Source organism: Anguilla rostrata, chromosome 18 (genome assembly GCF_018555375.3).
Source record: "Anguilla rostrata isolate EN2019 chromosome 18, ASM1855537v3, whole genome shotgun sequence".
Taxonomy (NCBI): domain Eukaryota; kingdom Metazoa; phylum Chordata; class Actinopteri; order Anguilliformes; family Anguillidae; genus Anguilla; species Anguilla rostrata.
The window spans coordinates 27,474,175-27,496,168 of record NC_057950.1 but is presented as its reverse complement, the minus strand read 5'-3'; the positions used below and the strand labels follow the sequence as shown (position 1 = coordinate 27,496,168).

Below are 21,994 nucleotides of genomic sequence, written 5' to 3'. Positions count from 1 at the left end.
AGAGAGAGAGTGAGTGAGAGAGGTTGGCGTCTCTTAATGAACAAATACTCAGTAATGGGAGACACAATCATCTTCAGAAGAGCAGGGGACCTAAAACAAGGGAAAACCTCTCACAGAGCCTCTTTTGTTTTACTGACACAACCTGCTTCTTTACTGTTGGCAGGCCACGCCTTCTAATGTTTTTCCAAAAAAGCATCACAGGAACAGCATGTTCGCTGCCTGGACCATTACACCATTATCAGTGCACATCTGACTATTTCACTCCTGATTTAAATCGGACAAATTACATTTGTTTCATTTGTACACATGAAGCGCATGCTACGCTAATGTTCAGGGTCTTCGTTAGTGTGCGATACCGGACCGCGGTGACCGTGGATGATTCTGTGGGTAGTAAAAAGACAAAAGAACACCAATAAGGGATTTCTCTTCACACCCTGTTGCCTTCGAAACAGGTGTTTTGCAGTTTCTAGTACTTCGCCGAGGATTTCTGAGGCTATCCGCTGAAGCGCGACCGTCCGTGTCACGGTAAGCTGCGTGTGCCTTCAACTCTGATTTGTCAAGGTCTGCCTCCTGACACACAACTGCATCGTGGGTACGGAGCGGGGACTGAGGCCGCTATCGTCAGGGAGGGTCACGATGCTATATTGGATGGGCTAGCGGCGCGTGTCCTTGCTCTTAGCGACCCCATTTCACAGCATCTGCCAATCTCAGATCGATGCCATCATTCCTCCAACATGTCCTGGTCCTACTATCAGGCCATTCCAGCAAAGGATTAAGCTTTCAGTTCCTCACCACAGTTACTTACCAGCCATTGAGGCCCTTCAACATAAGCAAACTGAAAACATTGCATCGCAGATTCTGGGTAGAAGGTATATGTTTGTATGAATGTGTGTACATTTTTGTTCTTTATAGCTACTGGTAAAATGGGGTTAGTACTGTAGGTGGGAGGATGGATTGAGGACCGGGGGAATATGTATGCGTGTACAGCATGTACTGCTTTTATTCTATATTGCTAAAACACTTGACCCTGGCAAACACTTCACACACTGCACATTCCAAGGTAAATTCTTCGTGATTCAGACACAGATGAGAAGGGAATGTTAAATACTCGGTAGATGGATGAAAAACGCACACAACACAGAGAGTAGACGGGACCATTTACAGCACGCCCACATCTGAACCGCAGCCCCAGTGGAACGGGGGGGGGGGGGGGGCGGGACCACGGATCAAACGGAATGTTCCGGAGCTGAAATATTTTCCACCCAGGAGCGATCTGAAATTACGGGCGAACATCTGGCAGGACAAGGGAACCTGGGAATTTTTAGCGTGTACAGCCTCTCCGTTAGCCAAAGGGGTCACTGCTGCGTCGTAAAACGTAACCCCCACCGTGCCGTTTGAGAGAGCGCGATAAACGGCGGGACACGGTCGGGGAATACGCATGCAAGAATTAAAGAACCCGCTCGTTCAGCAACAGCATTGATTCATTGACCCGCGAGCACCTACGAAACACAAAACGGACCGCTCCGGGCCTCCCTTCCAACCGCGCGCACCGCCGTCGGTACCCCTGCGGTCAGGACCAGGACCGCAGCGCTAAAGCGAGCTACCGTCCTGTTTTTATGCCACATAAAAGGCGGAGGACGCGGGATTTCCACCTCCAGTTTTAAACAAAGCCGTCGCTCGGTCACTCGGAACGAAGGTCAGCTGACGCATCGCGTCGCCCCGTCCTTCTGATCCGTGGCCCGCGCGCGGCCCCACCGAACCTGATATTAATTACGCACTGAAACGTTCAGCCCTGCCTCCCTTCTAAACTTCTGGCTTTTCTGAATTATCGTCGCTCCGCCGTACCCTTCACAGTATATTCCCTCCTCTCCCCCTCGGGAGACAAATTTTACTCGATAAATTTTCAAAGGTCACATTCTCCGCGGCAGAAAGAGATCTTTGAATAACCGCAGAGCGCCTTCAGACAGCGGCTCAGGAAAAGAGGCGCGCCGCGCTCCTCGGTTCGTCCCCGAGTGCTGAATCGACAGAGACGGAGAACAAAAGCCTCCCCGATGTCTCCTTTCCCGCGCTGATCCAGGAGGATGGATGGTCGCCGCCCTACCTTGTTTAAGCGTAAGGGCTCGCGCTCTCCTCCACCACCCAAAAACAGAGACTGCTCCGCCTGTGAGGGGAAGTCCCTCAGTAAATAAAACCGCCTTTTCGATTACGGACGCCATTTTGCGTCCCGTCAATAGTTTCATGGCCTCGGTTCTGACTCCTTAGTCCCAAATGAATGATACTCGGCCCAAATTTCTGATGCACAGCGGATGTTTGTTTGATTACGCCGCACGCGTGTCTTGAAGATTCTCTCGCGTAAACATATTTGTGGTTGCAATGGTCGACGTACAGTAGTGGGATGCAATGGAACTAAAGGAAAGGTTATACGTTTCCACAGCATCTGACTTCAATGGGGTACGGCGTGTCCTGTCACACAAAATGGTAGCGAAGGAACAAGTAAACATCAATTTAGTTTCATCGAGGAAGCCAACCTCAGGAGATACATGGGAAACGGCATTTGCTGTACAGTGATAGTATACTTTTTACAGCTTGGAGCACTGGAGCAGCTCTTACTCAATACTCTTACAATACTCCCCTGTGTCTGTTTCTGCCATATGCCACTAGATAGCCCCATTGAAAACCAACAGTTCTATTACATTATTCCTGGTGTACATGTAAAATGTGTTGTCTGTACTGGACACTTTATTCATAATGAACTCCGTCTGCCAGCATTCCTTTAAACAGAAGGTCTTGCAGGTAGGGGACAGTTGTTGCTTTTCAGATTACCACAGAGAACAAATAAAGACAAGAGCGATGAAACAGTTGATATATGCATATATAAGTATCTTTGTATGCTGCTAGTATGAATGTATAATTGCGTACATACTGAATAATTATAGATGAACTGTGCATAATATTATTAGATATTATAATAGAAGAATTATTTTATTGCCAGGAAAAGAGGCACGGGGGGATGTGTGTGCGGGGGGGAGGGGGGTAATTTCAAATATGGAATGGAATGTTATCGTTATTTTATTGTTGGAAAAACTAATAAAGAATTGATGTAAAAACAGGAGTGATGGTACATCAGATAAAGAAAAGCAACAGTGGCATAAAAATAATTATTTATCTATTTATTGAATAAATATATAAAGTAGGAAAGATGGAGTGGAAAATATGCAGATGTACTTCCTGCAGGATCATTACCTGGAGTTGGCACTTTCTCATCTTTCTTTTCCTCTGTTTCCTCTGGATCTGGGTGATCAGGCTCTAGAAGAGTAAGCAGAGCAAGTTAGCAAATAATACAAAAAACCATAAGGATTCTAGAAGTGGCAGGCGATAAGGGACATTTGTCACTGTCAGCTGATTGGAGCACCGAACGTGAGGTATTCTGTTTTTCCTCTCATGCACCCTGCCTGAACTGAATCAGAACACATTTGTCATTGCATGGATTTATTGCACCTAGCAAAAACATAATGCTGCCCTATATAGTAGGCATGTTTTCATATCGAATGAAAAGTGGGATCATATATAAGAGGGATGCCATAATGGCCATCAATCAGTCAGGGGCTCCTGATGTAAATCTCTTCACATAATCGCACTTGAGAGGAAACAAACAGAAAAATTAAACGATCTTTCAACATTCACAAGACAACGCTAATGTCGACATTCGTCATTTAAAAAAATTATTTGTATGCGTTCCCGGCTGTTTCCTTATGCAAATCACATGAACAGGGTTGCGCATGAAATTTATCATATCATACACCTGCGCAAATGCACAGAAACAAAAGTCAGCACGTGTCATGAATCCCATATTGGTTTTTTGTAGGAACACTTTTAAGAACAAAAGTAAGAATAATTTAAGAAAAGTTTTGTGAATGAGACTCAACGAGTGCAAAAACATAAAATGGAAAATTTGACACAGGTGTTTCTAGGCCTGTTCTCTTCTTTCAGTTGATATTAGGCAGCAGGTGATCATTTCAGGCTAGATTCAGAGTTGCTAGAAAATTTAAGCTGATCTGCATATTGATTTTCTTGTGAAAAATATACAAAAGAGAAACTTTGAAATCATCCTCTGGATTATTTCAAAATAAAACAAATGTTCTATTTCTCTTCTATATACCGCCATATATCTCCTAAAATACTCAAGTGTTTCTGAGCAAAACTCCTATACCAAGACCAAGTTTATAAGGACAGACACAATGTCATGTGTAAATACAGGTTATGTGTTCCTCTCTATAAGTCTTTATGTATTAAACAATTCATATACTATATGGGGATGTCATCAACAGTAACAACCGTGTTTGTGTGCTGATTTTTGTACAGGCAATGAGACAAGGTCAAGGACAGGGCTCAAAGCAATCCCCATGGATTTGTTTAATGTGTCTGCACTTTGTTGGTTGGCTCGTTTTAAATTATATTTGTATGAAACCTGAAAAAAAAAACACTGTTGACATTATGCTTTAAACAGTTGATGGATGATGCTACAAAAGTCTGCCCATTAAATCGTGGAATCCTCCACAAGCGTAGGGCCACTGAAGGAGGCAATTGGTATGACATCACTGCATGTCACACCATGTATGTAGAGCTTTATTCTGGATAATTAGGCTCTTCGTTTTCACGGTGACACATTTTTCAAAGAAAGGCATTGTTGAGAAAAACATTTAAATTGTCTGGGCGTACGGTGCATGCCCTGGTAAATACGTTCCCCCAACCAACCCAGGAAAAGAATACATGATGAATTGTTTGGTACCTAAATTTTGACTTTGCATATCCACATCACTTTGATCTTCCTCTTCTGGCCAGGAACAGGTTTCATAAAAACAAAGAAGCATGAAATAAGACAGTTTTCATTTGATGAGACACAACTCTTTCCTTTCTGCACTTTACTGGAAGTAATTGTTCACATGCTTTTGTTCTATCAAACTATTTAACCACAGAAACGGGAGGCATAACCCAATCCAAATACTGTTGTGATAATTAATGGTACTTCTTGCTGTGAGGTAGAAATGGAAATGCATTAATTTGTGAAAAATGGCAGTCATCTGCTCATACACTGCATTCATCGTGATAAATAATTTAAGACTTATTATATGTTTGCACTCTCGATGACTAGAATGAAAGGAGAACATAGGATAACCAAAGAACTTTGGTCCTTTTGGTGCTGAGCACAGATGGACGATTGGGAAGCAGAGTGGTCGAGCCCAGACAGTCATGTGACAGTCTCGTGAGCCTCGCCTTGGGAGGTCAGTCTGGAAAAGACCAAGGCTACATGGCCATGGGAGTTTGAGAGGTGACAACCTACTTTACCCACAAAAAGAACAGCCCTTGGTGATCGAGGTGATCCAGGAACCTGGAAATGTACCTTTCTGGCTCTCCATGTTGGCGTCTATGGAGTGGTCTTTGTTCTTCTCTTCCTCTGCCAGGGGAAAAATATGAGCGGTGTGGATTAGTTTGACAGAATCGCTCCCTTCCATCGGCTGCCAGGGCTGGCTTTGCAGCCCTCCCCCTGCGGCTGATCTCAGGTCAGTCTAATGTCAGGGCCAAACTGAAGCCAGGGGCATCGTACTGATCAAAGTCAGAGTCATGGGGGATCTCAGTAATCTAGACGTGGAGCCCTCAGATGGACACCTTTCTATCCACTTCACTTCCAGCATGCCGGCTCTTGTCATCCTTTATGAACAACAAAGAGGGCTGTGTGTGCGTGCCTGTGTGTGTGTGCGAGTGTATGTGTGTGTGTGTGTGTGTGTGTGTGTATGCCTGTGTGTGTGTGTGAGCGTGTGTGTATGCATGTGTGTGTGAGAGTGTATGTGTGTGTGTGTGCGTGTGTATGCCTGTGTGTGTGTGTGAGCATGTGTATGTATGCATGTGAGTGTGTGTGTGCATGTGTGTGCCTGCATGTGGAGTATAATGCTGAGAGCCATGTGTGAGTGTGTGTGTGTGTGTGTGTGTGTGTGTGTGGAGTATAATGCTGAGAAGAGTGTATGTGCGTGCATGCATGTGTGATGAGTGAGTGTGTGCGTGGATGTGTGTGTGCTAGTGTGAGCGCCATTAATCAGATTAATAACATGTCTGCTTGTCATACATGTCAACCAGACATCCCAGAAGCTGTCGTCAGCTGCAATATATGGGCTTGAGTTGAAAAGGCTACTTGGCACAGTGCAGAGGTTATTGTGACTGGTCGTCCAGGCAGTGAGAGCTGTCTCCATGCCATGCAGCCTCTCCTGTGCCAGCTGCAATGCCAAACCGGACAGACCAGTTAAACGAAAGTCAGGACACCAATAAGCCGACTGGCTCAAGAATGGTTATAGCGCAGCCTGTGATAATTGCTTTTTTTTAAGAAACTAGAGGGGGAAAAAAGTGCATGTCTTCTCTAATTTGCCAAGTACTCAGAGGGATATAAAAGCCTCGTCTGATTTAGATAAACGCGAGTCCAGGAGTTTTATTTCTTCGTTCAGGACAGCATGTCCGACGCGATGATGTGAAATGCATACAAAAGGGCAAATGCTGATAAATGACCATCACAGAATGATCGAACCCCATGACTTGTAATTGTAGATAATTAGGATAGAGGGGGAGAATGCATGTATTTATTTATGTAAATGTGTATATAAAAACTGAAGCCTGCACTAAAAGCCTGAAATAAATACAGAAAGAGAAAGAGAGTTCGGGGTTTCAGGTTTTCGACAACCTTTGAAATTTGAATACAAAAGGAACATCAGTATTCAAATTTTAATTTATTATTGTGGCAGGACCGTTCTCCGCCCACCACACACCCCCACTACAACAGCAAAGGTTTCTGAAAATCTGAAACCCTGAACTAATTGTGTTGTCTGTGAAGAAATGAGCTGGTGCTTTCAACCTTTACATCTAATTAGCATCTACAGACAAAATGGACCCATCTTCACTACTGAAACTTGTAAGCTTTGCTCTTTTCATCTTCAGGGACTTAAAATAATTGCGTTTAAGAGTCCCGAGGCCGAAATTGGGCAATTATACACAGGAGGCAGTCATTATGAGGTTTGCACATCGTCACCCATATGTACAAATTAAAACAAATCCTTAAAGCTCATTTTAAACTTCACATGAGGTAAAGTTCACGTGAGGAAAACGTGGTTATCTACAGGCTAGGAGAACCTGGAAATGATTTTACATGTAAAGAGAGGCACTACAACACCACCGGACACTCGCGTGTCGCTCTTGAGTCCAGCTGCGAGAACCTGAGCTTAACCACACTGTGCAGGACGTCAGCCATTCGCACCAGTGCAAACTGAGCATAGCACGCTTTCCCTGCAATAATCATCTAAATGAGCGAACAATCAGATACGTTTCTCTCCTATTAATATAATATAGGTTTTAGGTTTTCATAAGAATGGCATGAACATGCCACTTATTATTTTTCAACAAATCTTTTTTTCCAGAAGAAAAATATATTTAAAAGGGAAAAAAAGGAACAGAAACATGTGCTCAGGCAACACATAGGGACATCTGCAAAAGACCATTTACAAACAGCGGCACAGTTGTGGGGAGCAGATGCAAATCAGGATGACAGCGGACATTGTAAAGCTCTGTGCGGACAGGGACCATGAGCTGACCGGACTGACCCAAACCTGCGCTGATGAACCCGACTTTCCTACAGAGATTCCACCTGCGCGAGGTGAGCCTTCTGGCCTGCAGGTGGCAGTGGTGTCACAGCGTTCCCCCCCGCCGGTGTCCCAATTAGCCATTCCTCCCGAGCGTGCAGTCGCTCTGGGCTATGCAGGAATCGGAGCTGTTTGGCTTTCCACAGGTATGCGCTCTTCAACTTCTATTTATTTTAATACTACACCCCCCCCCCCCTCCGCCCCCACCCCCTTTCTCTGAAACGAGCAGGCAGTTACAAACAGTGAAAGCATTGTTGTCCATCCTGATGGGATCTCCTACAAAAAAGGATTGTGCTGAACGTCAAAGGACGTGCAGGAGCCCGGGAGTCATGTGACAAGCTTAAACACGCCCCTTTCGCTCCTGCCGCTCTCCGTGCTGATGACCTCCTACATGCCCCACCCCCCTCACCAATACACATGCACACACACAAACACACCCACGCACACAGATTCTATCTGCATAACATTACATGCAAGGTGATGGGAATGACCTGGATACTCCACACAAGGACTAAAGGGATGAAGCACATTCAGGAGGGGTGGCGCTATTATTATCATTATTATTATTATTGTTATTATTATTATTCCTATTCATCGTCTTCTTTTTCTTCTTTTCTTTCTTCTTTTTCTTCTTCTTCTCCTTATTATTATTATTATTATATTCAAAGCTCCTTCTCAGTTTCTGTCTTTCTTTCCTGATCTTTCATATACACCTACTAAATAAAAAAACTCAGCTGCCTGCTACTGCTGCTGCTCCTAGTGCCGGGTGCCGCTGCTGCTGTAAATGATCCTCAGACAGCACAGAAGCAAGCCTAACAAGCAAAAGCCTCCTGTTTGTTTTACATATTTCTCCTATCTGGATTTCATGTGGATTACATCACAAAGCAGCTTGTGGGCACGGCGCGGAGAGAAGCAGCTCTGCCTCCGCTCAGGCAGCAAGGCGCTCGGGAGCCACCTGTCGCTGCGAGGCGCCGAGGACGAAACCTCTGACTGCAGTGTAAACAGCCACACGCCGAGCCGAAAGGACCGCATCAAACTGCCCGTCACAGGGACGCGACGAGGCTAACGCTCCCAGCAGCTCGTCGTCACGGTGATACGCTGAGACTAAAGCTACCGGCTCCCGCTCGTCACAGCGACACACGGAGACACGCCATCGCCTACAGCTACAGCTGTGACCAGTCAGCTACAGTGTGTCAGTTACATTTTAACAGACTCGAGGCTGAAGGCTAAAACCCCTGTCTGTTCACACCCCACCCATCGCTGCGTGTGACTGCAGAGATGTCCCAGATCCGCCCCTCGCACCCCTGCGGTGCCCCTCTGGCGTTTAGCGCCTCTGCTAGCGGGATGGCGGTTTCTGGGAACGAGCGAAGCCGGATGCCGGGGACCGCGAGCTCTATGGCCAGCGCGCGGACGTGCGAAATTTAGGACAGGGCCGCCTCCGCGCGACAGCTGCTAGCGACAGCCCCAGAGACGCTAAAACCCCTGGCCAGGACGCAGCGCCGGTCCTCGGGCCCGCCCCGGCCGACAGCTGGCCCACGGTTACGGCTCCTCTGAAGGGCTCCTTAATTATTTACCACCGTTAATAGCGGAGCTAAAAGCCCTGCGCTTACGACTGGGTGGCTGTGTGCTCAATTCCCAGGGCGTACTCTTTGGCACTCAGTAAATTTCTGGTGCGCTGACAGGCTTGATGATATCGAGCTGGCGTACCGGCTAAAGCCGTAATGCCCACGGAATGGATTTCTATGGGCCTCATGTGAAAATGGACTGAAACAATGATGAGTGACCTTGCACACTGCAGAGAGGTTAAATGGGGCTGTAACAGTCCTCGGTAACAGTCTTTAAGTCGGAGTTCTGCTTAGAGAGCACAAGGATAGATAATGTAGTTTCCTTTAAAGTGTGTTCGGGGGGGGGGCTCACATACAAAACCCAATTTTTTCTTTTGTCTATCCTTCTGTGCTTCGATCACGGAGCAGCTGGGCAGAGCATCGTGTTCTTTCATGGCGAACCATCCAAAATGAAACGGTGACAGCGGAGGTGTGGAGTAAAGAGACTTCTCTGTCCCAGCCTGCGCCTTCAGTGGGTAGGAGCTCCGAGGCTTTACCTCACACCTGCGCAAGTCAAGCTGAGAAGCTCTCAGCAAAAAAAAAAAAAAGAAAAAAAAAAAGCGGTTTGCAGCCTCTGTCCCCCGATAATGGCCACTGCGGTAGATGTGGTCCGGCGGGACGTCAGGGAGCCGCGGGCTCCTGAATGAAAGACTTTCTGAAGGGCAAGCGGCTGATTGAGTAAGTACCTGGAGACCGGCCCTGATGGGCAGGCTCGGGGTACTCTGCTAGCATCTGCGCTAAGTTCCGGCGAGTGTAACTCCTGGGGATGGCAGAACTGCGCTTACAGACAGACAGACAGACACCCTGCCTTCGACACTTTAAATAACTGTGAAGAGCGTGGAATGTTTTAAATGAAAACACACGGGAGATTGTTAGAAGAGTTCCATGAATTGTAATTTCAAAGCAAACCTCCCAGCACAGAGGCCCTGGACAGTCAGTCCCATAGTTTCCAATCACCCAGTCAGTGACACTTAAAATGGCTACCTCAGGTTGTCCTGGATAACAAACACAGGACTCTTTGTACTCCTGACCAATATTTCTCCCTCTTTTTTTCTCTAGTGCTGTATAATAACATCTTACCAAGTGCAATTATTGAATCGCACCTAACCTTTTCAGCGCACATCTATAGTCATCCCTAATAACGGGGGTATGGAGGATCGACGAGGCCCATCTGGAGAAACGACTGTGCAATGTCCCTTTGTGCATGGATTAGTTACCACTCAGCTGTGAGTCATGATGAATGAGGATCTATAAAGATTGTAGAAAAAAGAGAAATATGTCTTCGTCCCAAAAATTATGGAGCTCACTGTGTATGTATACCTTGCATTCATCAAGCATTTGGACAGTGACACAATTTTTGTTGCTTTGACTGTAGACTGCACCATATAAGATATTTGTGTGTGTGTGTGTGTGTGTGTGCGCGTGCGTGTGCGAATATACTTTTTTTCCTGCTTAAAAAAGGACTGCAGAGAACTTGTTGTTTGGTTCAATTACGGAAAACACACTGTTACATTGGGGCAGCCAGCACTATGTGAATCTTTATATAAAAGACTACATGCCCCAGTGTGTATTAAAAGTCCATTTCCCCAGGGATTGCAGCACTTGCTCTTATAATTCCCACCCTCGAAGACAAATGGACGAAGTGCTGCGTTAATTGCCTGTTCCAGCCCCCTTCCACCCCAACCCCTAGACTCTCCGATATAAGAATCTCATTATCTATGGCCCTATCTTATTGGTGAGGCCAGTAATTGTCTCTACATTATACAGCTGAAGGGGCTGAGGAGGCAGTATAGCGAGATAATGGCATCTTAAGCAACTTTCACTCCGCTGGAAACACGGTATGAGGACGGCTGTTCTTCTCTGTCAGGCTCAAACGTCGGGGTCCTGGGGCCAGAATCGAGAGAAGAACTCGCCAGCTGGAAGAACCGCGCGCAGGCTGTTAAAGTTTTACCTTCATGGTCCTCGTCCCCTTTGCTTGGCTTTTTGCTCTTGGGTTTCTTGGTTGGCGGCGTGCCCTTTTTACCTGGCCAAAGAAAGTCACAGAGAACGCACAAGAATGTTCAAGAATAAACATCATCGCAACACGCTCCCAGTACATGATAGCTTTAAAGGGAATTCTGAATAAACATTGTGTCAGAAAGCATGCTATACAAGCTGATTCTGATTCCATTGTGATTTGGAATGGACAGTGGTATTTTTGACACGGTCCCTGCTGTCACCACACAATATTCTCCCCGATAGCCAATCAATCACCTAGCGTTGATTATTTTTGCATAGTCTGGTTATCTCTACCATTCTTGAACAGAAATGCATGAGTACTGGACCGGTCCATGGACCTACCACCATAGTCGGCCATGTATGGACACATCGTGTGAACATGGCAGCATTTGCAAATGAAATGCAAGGTGCCTTGTAATACAGTATGTTGCACAACAAAGTTTGTTTTGTCAAGGTTTCTGCTGTTTTTATATGAAAGACTAGCCCAGAATGGTCCAACAGTATGAAAGGATTGAAGTTGGCAGAGGTTCAAGTATTCATCCGACAGGGACATAATTGGGCAGTACTATTCAAAAGGGAGAGGGGGAGGGGTTAATAATGACATGTCTGGATGGTATCTCCCTACAATCTAGGCAAGACATTAAAGAATTAATCCAAAATAAAAAAACTTACACGCTTGCTTGTCCTCCAAAACAAGAGCAATGTTTTATTCAACCATGCCAGTTAACGTTCCAACCCATAAATCTTCATCAGAACAAGTCCAACTTTTTTTTTAAAAAGGTCTGTTTACTGCACGAGATGTGCAACTCCCACATATCCCTAAGAAAGGTCATGAAAGGAACCTACTGTAGTACACAGTTTAGAGATCATCACTGTCTGTTCAAGAATCAACAGTCAAAATGAACAGAAACATCACATATACTGTATGTCATGTGTACTATCATATACGGCATCAAAAAACTATAAAAACTCCCCAGAGAGAACAACAACAGGCAGAATAAAATATAAAAAATGAATTTTCTCATTGACCAACATCCCAAAAACATTAAATCGAGCATACCTGTTGTACTTAAGAAAAACTATTAATTCATATAGATATCCTACTCCAGCACAAATAAAATATCAGCAATTCTAAAATCTACAGAGCACCATGTATCATTCTAAAATATTTAAAGCAAGCCCTACTTTTTAAAAAGACAAATATTGGCACATACACCTCTATTGCTGAATGATGTGGGTGCACAGTTAAAGAGCAGTTCAGTGGAAAAAGGCATTTTGAAAACATTTCTTGTCTCTCTGCAGTCAGAAATCCCAGCAAGGCAATAGTCCCAACTTTCCGGATTCACATAAAACTGACTTTCCTGCCGGTCTTGTTGTCTGCACTTGTAGAATGCCCAAAAGCCACTCATTAAATATTTATGCACGCCTGGTTCTATTTAACTGGAAACGCATGCCAAAATCACATCGGCTCCTACTCTACCTGTGTTTTTATTGAGCTCAGAGATTCTGAATTGCATTCCACATACCTTATTCATGAGAGCTTGCTGGCAACACAAATGTACTGTCTTCAAGTTACAAAATATGTGAGAGGATAATGCATTTATTCATTCGGTCGAGTTTTCACTCAATGTTCATAATATCCTGCCGAACAAATTATGGCCTGCTAATAAAAGAATATTTGTAGCCAAGCTGCAGTCATTGAGGCACTGTTCAGTGGAGTCTCTAGCTGCCTCTTTGGGAAGTCTGAAATGATGCAGGGAGCAGTGCAGTGAGCGGCCCCTGTTCACCCCTCTGGGCATGGGATGGGCATGATGCCCTCCCCTCCCCCTGTAAGTGACATGCACAGCTTGAAGACAGTGGAAAAGTCACACTGCCAACCCTGCTGAATTCCAGACTTGGAGAATCACACTGGCAACCCTGCTAAATTCCAGGAGTGGAGACTCTCACTAGCAACCCTGCTAAGTTCGAGGAGTGGAGATTCACACTGGCAACCCTGCAGAATCCCTGGACGCTTTGTCCTGGAAAACACCTCCTCCCCTCCAAATTGGAAAGGGGGGGGGGGGGCGTCTCACGAGAACAAGGGTGAATTGGTGTTTTTATGTTGTAAAAGCACAAGAAACATTTAACTGAAAACTATTATGAAACTGAAAACAGGGTCCCTGCAGTTTGAAATATCAGAGTACAAAGAATTCACGCTGACTCACAACCGTAAACTGGGTAACCATTGCCAATTTCTGCTCCCCTTTTAAAATGGAAGAGAAGAACGGCACGGAGAGCAGAAAGCTCAAGTCCTTCTAAACCACAGGTGTCAAACTCCAGTCCTGGAGGGCCACGGCGTCCGCTGGTTTTCAGGGTGTTCTCAGCACCAGTAGTTCATTTCAGTCATTGATTGGCTGAGGAATCCTCACACCTTGTTCCCAAGGCCTGAATTGGCAGCTAATTAAAAGGAAACCACGAAAAACCCACAGGCACTGCGGCCCCCTGGGATTGTAGTTTGACACCCCTGCTCTAAACAGATTGGTTTGCTGCCTCCCTGCTGCTCAGTTAGCACTCGGTGCTATCAGCTGCTCATTGCCGGGACCCGTGTGCTTCAGTGAGACCTCAGGTGGCATTTCACTCCCTTTTAACTTCAGACTTACAAGTGATGTTCATTTTACAACCTCCCTATGGAGTACAGTTGCATAAAATCCTATTTAATTTTTTTTTATGCAACTGCAAAATGCACTGACCAGTACTATTTATACTGTACATTAGACAAGTTTTTTTTCTTTCTTATATATATATATATATATAATCAAATTGAATATTGAACGAATAGATTCTCATCTACACCACACTCTACCAACTTGCTAAATTTTGGCTGCCTAACCTAGAGCAGTAGTTGCAAAACTCTGGCAAACAATCACACCAACACCAACAAGGAACACAAGCAAGCCCAACTTTCACATGCAACCAAGTGGACAGAAGCCTGCTAAAGCAGAGAAACGGAGCTCGTCTCCTGTCACTCACCTTCCTCTGGCTGCGCCTCATCCCTGTCATCACTCCTGTCATTGTCTGTGGAGAGAAATGGCGGGTGAGGAGCTACAGTGATTGGTCTCATCACATGACCTCTGAAGTTTCAGGGACAAATCAGAGACGGCTGAGCAGAGCAGTGCATTCCTGTATGTGTAATGTTTTTTTGTTTTTTTTTGCTTTTGAAGAGCACTGGTCTCAAACCCCTCTGCGCCATGAGTATAGCACTTCAGCCGGTGGTTTAGAAACAGAGGTTTCAGTTGGCTGGCGTCCATGTGTCATTGCTCTTTAGCGACCCCCACTGGTCAATCGGGCGCACAAGGACTGCATGTAAAAGCCACACATAATAGTCTTCCTTTGACTCCACTCTATGCAAGCTTGTGCGATCGACTGCATTGTGAAAAAGAAGCACCAGGCGACATCATGTGATTTTAGGCAGCGGTTTGGGAGCTGTCATGGCTAGTCCTGCTTTGTATAAAGAAAGAAATACACCAACATTTCCTGGAAATTGCCCTGTTTTTTTTTTTTAGCCAGGTTAAGGCACGCAGGATCGGAATTTGATTTGGAATGCTGTGGAATTCTTACAGGGACCTTCAGGCACTTCTCCACACAGGATTTTAAGAGAGCACAGGGGATATTATCCACTTCTCGTTCCGTATGCAACGCGAACAAAGTCAGCAAACTACAAGGAAATGCTCGCAATTAGCTAGAGGGTTTACTGAAGAATTAGAATGCCGCGCGTATGCCCACAAACCATGTACTGAAGGATCATGTCTAAGCCCCTACCTTGATGTCTGATAAATTGTACCCCAGGGTAAGGTAGCGTAGCGCAGCGCCGGGCGGCTTCCTCCTATGCAGCTGTCATATAAATATGCGCATCATCAGCGTATACAACTCAGCTTGGCTCTGCTGTACCTACCCCCCCTCCCCCAAACCCCCCTGCCCTCCCATCATGTTCGAAAGCCCGCGCCAAGTAAACCTCACATGGGCCCTCCCTGCTCTGCTGGCTGCGTTCTATTAGCTGGCCATGCCATTTTTAATCATTAAGGAAAATTACAGAGGTTCAGACACGAATACATTTTATATGCAATTGCTCATTGTCTGGCAATGCGGGCATGTATGAAATCAAATCGGTTTTATCCAAAAAACACATTTACATTTGCATACATATATATATATATTTTTCCCTTGCTGGGAAATGTTATTTTTGAAAAGATTTAATTTTATCAGATTATTATAACAGACTCTATTACATCAGAGCACATGTAAATGTTTTGTGATCATAGAAACAGCTGCAATATAAGCAAAATCTACAAAATTATAATAAAATGATAGGGCAGTGGCGGTGTTTCGGGGGAAAAAGAGAATATGAGGAGTCATATCGTGTGCAAAGCATCAATGTTTTTGTCAAGCATTAGGGAAATGTGTGCAACTCAGCCCCCTGGATAGCCCTGTGTGATTGGGCCACCGCTGATGTCATTCATTTGTGAAAATTCCAACCATCAAAAGCTGTCCCTGGGCAATAAGGATGCTCTTCTTTCATAATGTGCACCACATAAGACTGAGTCTCTGAAGCTGTCCTGAGCACTTAACAAGCAGAGTCATTCTGAAGCTGCGGTTCTGAGGCAAGCGATGAGGCCTTGTACACCAAGCTACTGAGATTAGATTGAATCCGAAGGTTTTGGCCTTTTTTCTTTTTGCACCATAGTAATTTCAATCTTTAAACTCGGAGACAATGATAAAACACCCCAAACAAGACAGTGATGAACGTATACATTCATGATATTTCCACAAAAAACAGCACACAATATAAATAAGTATCAAAACTTCACAGGTTCGAGCCCCCTTACATCAATGGCCATGGAGACTGGAGCATCCTGCTTACTTTGTCACCTGTCCAATAAGACCAGTCAGCAGAAAAAGTTTCTGATTTAAGGGTTTGCCAAAAATGTATGCAATTATAAGTATAAGCAGGTGGCAGCTGGCGGGCTTGCTTTGTAAAGTAAGCCTTGTTCTTGGCACAGACCAAGATGGAGGTAAGGAGGCAAGAGCAGTTGGTGGGGGAGGGGAGAAAAGGACTCAGTGGCAAATTAGGGCTAGAATGAAGGCAAAATTCTAAGGGTGCTGTGATGTCATGGATGAGGAGGCAGACATCCTATCCTACATACAAAAGGATTCACTTAAAAGGATAAACTTACATCCTTCATTACAAAGTCACTGATGGATATTCTTTGAATGATCTGGTCAGGGCAGAAATATATTATGCAAGCCAATAATCACCACGCCACGGCATGGCTAGTCAGTGGAACAGGCAACAGAGTGTATTTAAGATCAGCTCTGCAGGATTTGATCAGCATTGCATATGCACATGGGTGTGAGAGACCAAAATAGAGCAAATGCAAGGCTTGCCTGAAACTTTACAGGTTCTTCAGACTCTGAACACTGAACACTCTTCAACAGGTTCCTTCATACTGTGCTCTCTGTGAAGCCCAGTGAAATTTGTGTAAGCTTAATAATTTTCATCCCTCTAGGGCGTCTGATTCCCTTCAAAGTTTTTACTAAACATTACGATGATTCACAACAAGAAGCTGCTAAATAAATTATAGGCTTTCCATGTCATGACAAGAAATACAAATGAAGGCAGAAGAAGACTGATATTAGAGTCAGCAGGGCTGCCATTCACAGTGAGCGAGACCATCTAAGTCCCATGTAAATAAGTACGAACTGGTGCTCCACTGAATCGCCGTATATAATTTATGAGAAGAAACACACTGTACCCACACTGGATCGTCAGACTGTATTCAACTAATGGCAACCCTGCAAAGCACGGCAGGGTGAAATTCCTCAAAAGGAGTTTGAACATGCTACGTCCACAATTAACGCTGCAGAGAACCTAGGCCGCAGACACCACTGCTACATGCCAAGCCACACACACTCATAACTGCCATTTAGCATTTGTATTCCTGAAACCATGACAACTGATTGACAAGACAGAAAATTAAAGAAAGAAAGAAATAAAGAAAGAAAAAAATTCTGGTTAAATAGATGAACTACACAAAATCGTAGCACCTGGAAACTCCATATTTGGTGTGGTTTTCATGTATCGCCTACTAATAAAGCTCGAACACAGAGTTTGTTGTTTCCATTCATAGATTGGTTGCAGGAGCCTTGAATGTTTGAGTTGAGCAATTGCAGGATGCTGACATCCTGGCCACAGAAAGCTCATGGTATGCTGGGTTTTTCCTTGTAGCAATTTTTCCACAATACATATTAGACTAATACTGAAAGGCTTCAACTCTTTAATTCAGGGACACACGGCAACTTTGTGCAGGGCCGAATTAAGCTTCAGGAGAGATCGAAAGCTCCAGGAAAATATGACCATAGTTCTTTCTCATTTCCTTCTACAAACTGGAGATAAGGCTGACAGAACACTCTAATGTGAGCCGAAAGCCCATCTGCTGTGTTAAGTTTGGTTTCCTCAGTGTGTGTCTGAGACCCCGAGTGTGCTGCTAGATGTGAAGCTTGCTGGATGAATATACAAACACAATTTGCTGATGACTGTGTTGATTTGTTCCCCAGGCTCCTGATGTATAAGCGAAACTATTGAGCATTTTGGGCTACATAGCAGACTCATTTTCTCCTTTTCCAAAGTGTCTTGAACTGCATCAATAAGCGGATTAAGAGGCACACATCTCTACTGAGCAGTAACACAAATCTGGTATTACACTGATGAGTGAAATTCTCCTTTCAAATAACACCAGCAGGGAAGCAGTCGCCAACACAGGATTATTAGTTGGGAAATAGTTGGACTTAATGAGGAAAAAAGATGTTGGCAAAGGAAAAAAATAACAGTGGCTAAATTTCATTTTACACTGTTAGGTGCAAAGCACATTGCAGTTATGGTGAATACAGCACTTATACTCCCACACTTTTCCCACATAATCTCGGATATTTGATGGATCACCTTACTTTTGCAAACCCCTGCATAAAATAATAGAAAATGGACGTGAAGCAACCTCAGAAAGACGGACGCCTGATTTACAGGGCCGGTCATGTGACACGGGAGCAGAAGGAGACGGAGATAGATGTGGTCGGAGAATCCCTCCAAGCAAGATCTGAACCCAAGTGTACTTGTGCTACCAACTCAGCTACTTTAACTGGGGGTGATGAATGACATTAATCACACAAGGTCTCCCGCCTGCATATTTACCATTTTCAAAGCCTGGGAGAAAGTTAAATGAATGGCCTCGACCTTAAAGGGTCAAACGCACATTTAACACAGATATTCCCGCTGAAGACAGACATTTAGTTCTGAGCCAGTGGGCACTCCTCTTGCAGACTATTGTTATTTTTTCCACCGCGTTGTCAACCCCGCAGACCTCTGTCTCATTAACAACAGATTTCATACCGAACGACAGGTTAAAATGTCACTCTTTAGCGCCCCCTTAGGTCAGAGTGTGCTGCTACAAATGTGTTTCTGCACACCCTGGTGTGTTCATACACGTGTGTATCTATTGTGCGTTTCTACTGCGGTGTTGCATTATCATTGCGGGTGCTTGTGAACTTTGGAATTGACTACAAAAACAAGGACACTGAAGCCTCATTTCCTGACAGGGATGTGAAATGGAGGCAAACAATTTGGTAGTTCACACAGGCTACCGGAGCAATTAGAGAACTGGCAGCCCCGATGCTCTCTTTTGGTGAGGCTCGAGGGCTGACATGAGCTTTGAGGAGCCTTCCTCACCAGGGAAATGTAAACAGAAGCCTGGCGTTCAGCGCTCCGCTGGGGGCGAGCGAGAGTTAACGCAGCGCTCAGGAAGAGCAACGACGCCTCTGCGGAATCCTCCGCGGATTCCCATCAGCCCCGGTGTCATCCTGCGGCCTCCGAATCCTCCCAGAGCCCGGGGAGCGCAGCGAAGCAAGGAGCGAGGGGGGAAATGCGATGTTTGTTTCTCTCATCACCGCGTGACAACCGCAAGCCCACTTGGAGAGCAGTGCCCTTTTCTTTTCCCACAATGCAACAGCTTGGGTTTATTTTTCATGGCAATAGGCAGACACTAGTTTGAAGAGTGCACAGAAGTGTCAGCGTTAAAATTGGACGCAACAGCTTTTACCACTGAAAATTCATGTGATCTTTTTTTAAAACTAGCAGGCTCAAGTAATACTTCCTGCTGGCTGCTAGCCAACAGTATTTTAGCATGCAGATTTCAGTTTAAAATAACAAATAAACAATAAACAAATAAAAATGTAAGATTGTAACTGAAACAGCTTGCATGGCAGGTTTAAAGCTGCTGCAAAATAATATAAAGCGATTGCATCTCTCTCACTTTCTCCACAACCCCCCCACAAGAAGCAACTTTTTGCATTTTGTGCTTTGGATTAGGCCTAATGTTTTCACTGAGACATTTTAAAACAATATGAGATAATGAGATATATGAGTTTACAAGAACATCAATGTTCAAAGCCAATCTTGCAGCCAATGAACACAAATGTATTCTGGAAAATTATTATGTTAATTTAATCTGTTGGTGGTGCAAAACGGAAATATACACGGAAAATTTGGCAGGGAGTGGCTTAGCAGTGGTGCTGAAGAAAAACTCTTCCTTTGAGGCCTCAGCTTTCTCTCAGGCTCAAACCACAGTGACTTTACAAATCAAGATTTTGAAAGTAAAAACATTATCTTTAAATCTTTAAAAACTGAAAAACTGCTCAGGCAGGAATATTCTGGGAAGCAAACAGTGTGAGCTGGTACACAAGCATTAAAGAGAGAATACTGGTTAAAAGGTTACCTTGGGAAAAGAACCGGAACATCTTATCTTTGTAGATCCTGAAGTCCGTATCCAGGAAAACACAGAATATGACGCGGTCAACCTACAACAACAAAGGAAAAACGGAATCACCACAGTTGCATCTTTCATACTATATGACAAGTAAAATATTTTCTTAGAGAATAGTGTGATGGAGAACTGTGAGATACTGAAACAATCAAACAAAATATACACTGTCTGTCTTTAGAAATACTGTGTGCAGTTCTCTGAAGAGCTCCAAATCAACTCTAGCTATAGCAACACCATTTTAATTTACACCTTCTGTTTCCCACAAACATTCTACAACACTTCATCTAACAGATTGTTTAGCATCAAAAACCAATGAAATACAACTTTCTTTTTCAATGAATGTAACAAAACAATAGCTAATTAAAATGCCAGTTTTCTTTCACAGAAAACAGAGATACGTCAGTTAAAACACTCTGGATAAACATTAGAAACCATTTGCCGTAACTTTACACAAACCCGTCCACCTCTCCATGTTCCCACAATAAAGCGTCCAAGTAAAATGTTACTTGTAGTTTGGGTAACTTAAAGCCCACCATCTTCTTAATCATTTCGTAAATGCAGCGCTTGACTCCTACTTTGCCCCGGTCTAATTTAATTGTCCCATTTCCTGCCTGCTATAGACATTTAATAGGCCAATTTAGATATTGGATGAGGGCCATTACAAATGAGACTCAATAGCACCTTTGAAAATTTAGAAGCAGCAAATTACAAAGAGCAAAAGAACAGCCTGCAAATCATTATTGATACAACTGGAAAGAGTGAGCATTTTGCAGCCACGAGCGACTGAGAACTGTTCTGGGGCTTCTTTGCAGAGCTGGGGGTATGTTATACTGTTTCTCCTACTGGGGTGAAAACTAACACACTCAGAGTGTGGATGTCATTGAGTGCACTACAGGGGATTCCTGCTATACCTCTCTCTCTCTCTCTCTCTCTCTCTCTATGTGTGTGTGTGTGTGTGTGTGAACATGTAAATGGGTGCTAAAGCAATGATGTAAACAAAGAAAAAAAAATTTGGTTTGTCCACAATCGGCCAGTTTGGTTTGGTTTTGGTTAGCACAATTGTTCAGCCAGGAGGTAGAACTAATTAGTGAACTCAGCAGGCGTGGGTGGAAGAAGCGCATGGTAGGAATTACCTCCATTCAGGACCAGACATTTCCCATCATGCTTTGTTTCCAAGTGTATGAATGCACTAATGCCAATTGTACATGCATGGTAACTGGTTGAGACGACCACAATCCCCATTTTCCGGACACTATTATCTCCCGTACTGCTATGCCTACTGGTAAAAACACATGTTCATAATTCTGTTGATTTTGAAGACTGCCTCTCTGCTGTGCAGCTTATTGTAAGTGTTGTGAGGAGAAAGATATTAAATCTGGACGTGTGCAGCAGGATATGTTTCCCGACTGGAGAAGAGCCAAGCAACCCTTGACTGAGTTTAATTTTGGGTCATTTCCCCAGACAAACTTAAACGCTCACACGACTCTCTCTGAACAATATGACACTGCGTATAACACTACTGCTCTCATTCTGAATCCAACGGGCCTCTAAGTTTACGGCTGGGTCCTGACACTTCGGTCCCGAGCCCATCATAGTCCAAGAAGCGTAATTTGTCCTGCACAATAATGAAGCAAGTCAATCCTTACACCAGAGACCAAGAAAGGTACAGAGTAATCCAGAGTCCAATGACTTTATAAGAGAAATGGCTAGAATAAATCTCTACTGAACTCAGCGGCTGCATTGATCTATGTGCTTCCTTCCTTCACCAAACAGCTTCCTAGGCAAGCAGATCTTTACCAAAGGGACGTGTGTTACTGAGACAATGGATAATGGCTCCTCCGAAGACCACAATTTTACACAGAAA

The 21,994-nt window shown here is 44.3% G+C and overlaps 1 protein-coding gene across 3 annotated transcripts in view; it reads right to left on the bottom strand.

Moving 5' to 3' along the window:
- The window catches only part of macrod2 (mono-ADP ribosylhydrolase 2), a 561,756-nt gene that overhangs the window by 20,822 nt on the left and 518,940 nt on the right, over positions 1-21,994 (bottom strand). For all 3 annotated transcript variants that reach the window (XM_064316703.1, XM_064316705.1, XM_064316704.1), the window contains exons 9-14: positions 20,083-20,164; positions 14,291-14,335; positions 11,235-11,306; positions 5,402-5,455; positions 4,790-4,834; positions 3,244-3,306 (exon numbers count right to left, since the gene is read on the bottom strand). In XM_064316703.1, coding sequence (XP_064172773.1) covers positions 3,244-3,306; positions 4,790-4,834; positions 5,402-5,455; positions 11,235-11,306; positions 14,291-14,335; positions 20,083-20,164 — 361 coding nt within the window. The remainder of the gene's footprint in view (positions 1-3,243; positions 3,307-4,789; positions 4,835-5,401; positions 5,456-11,234; positions 11,307-14,290; positions 14,336-20,082; positions 20,165-21,994) is intronic.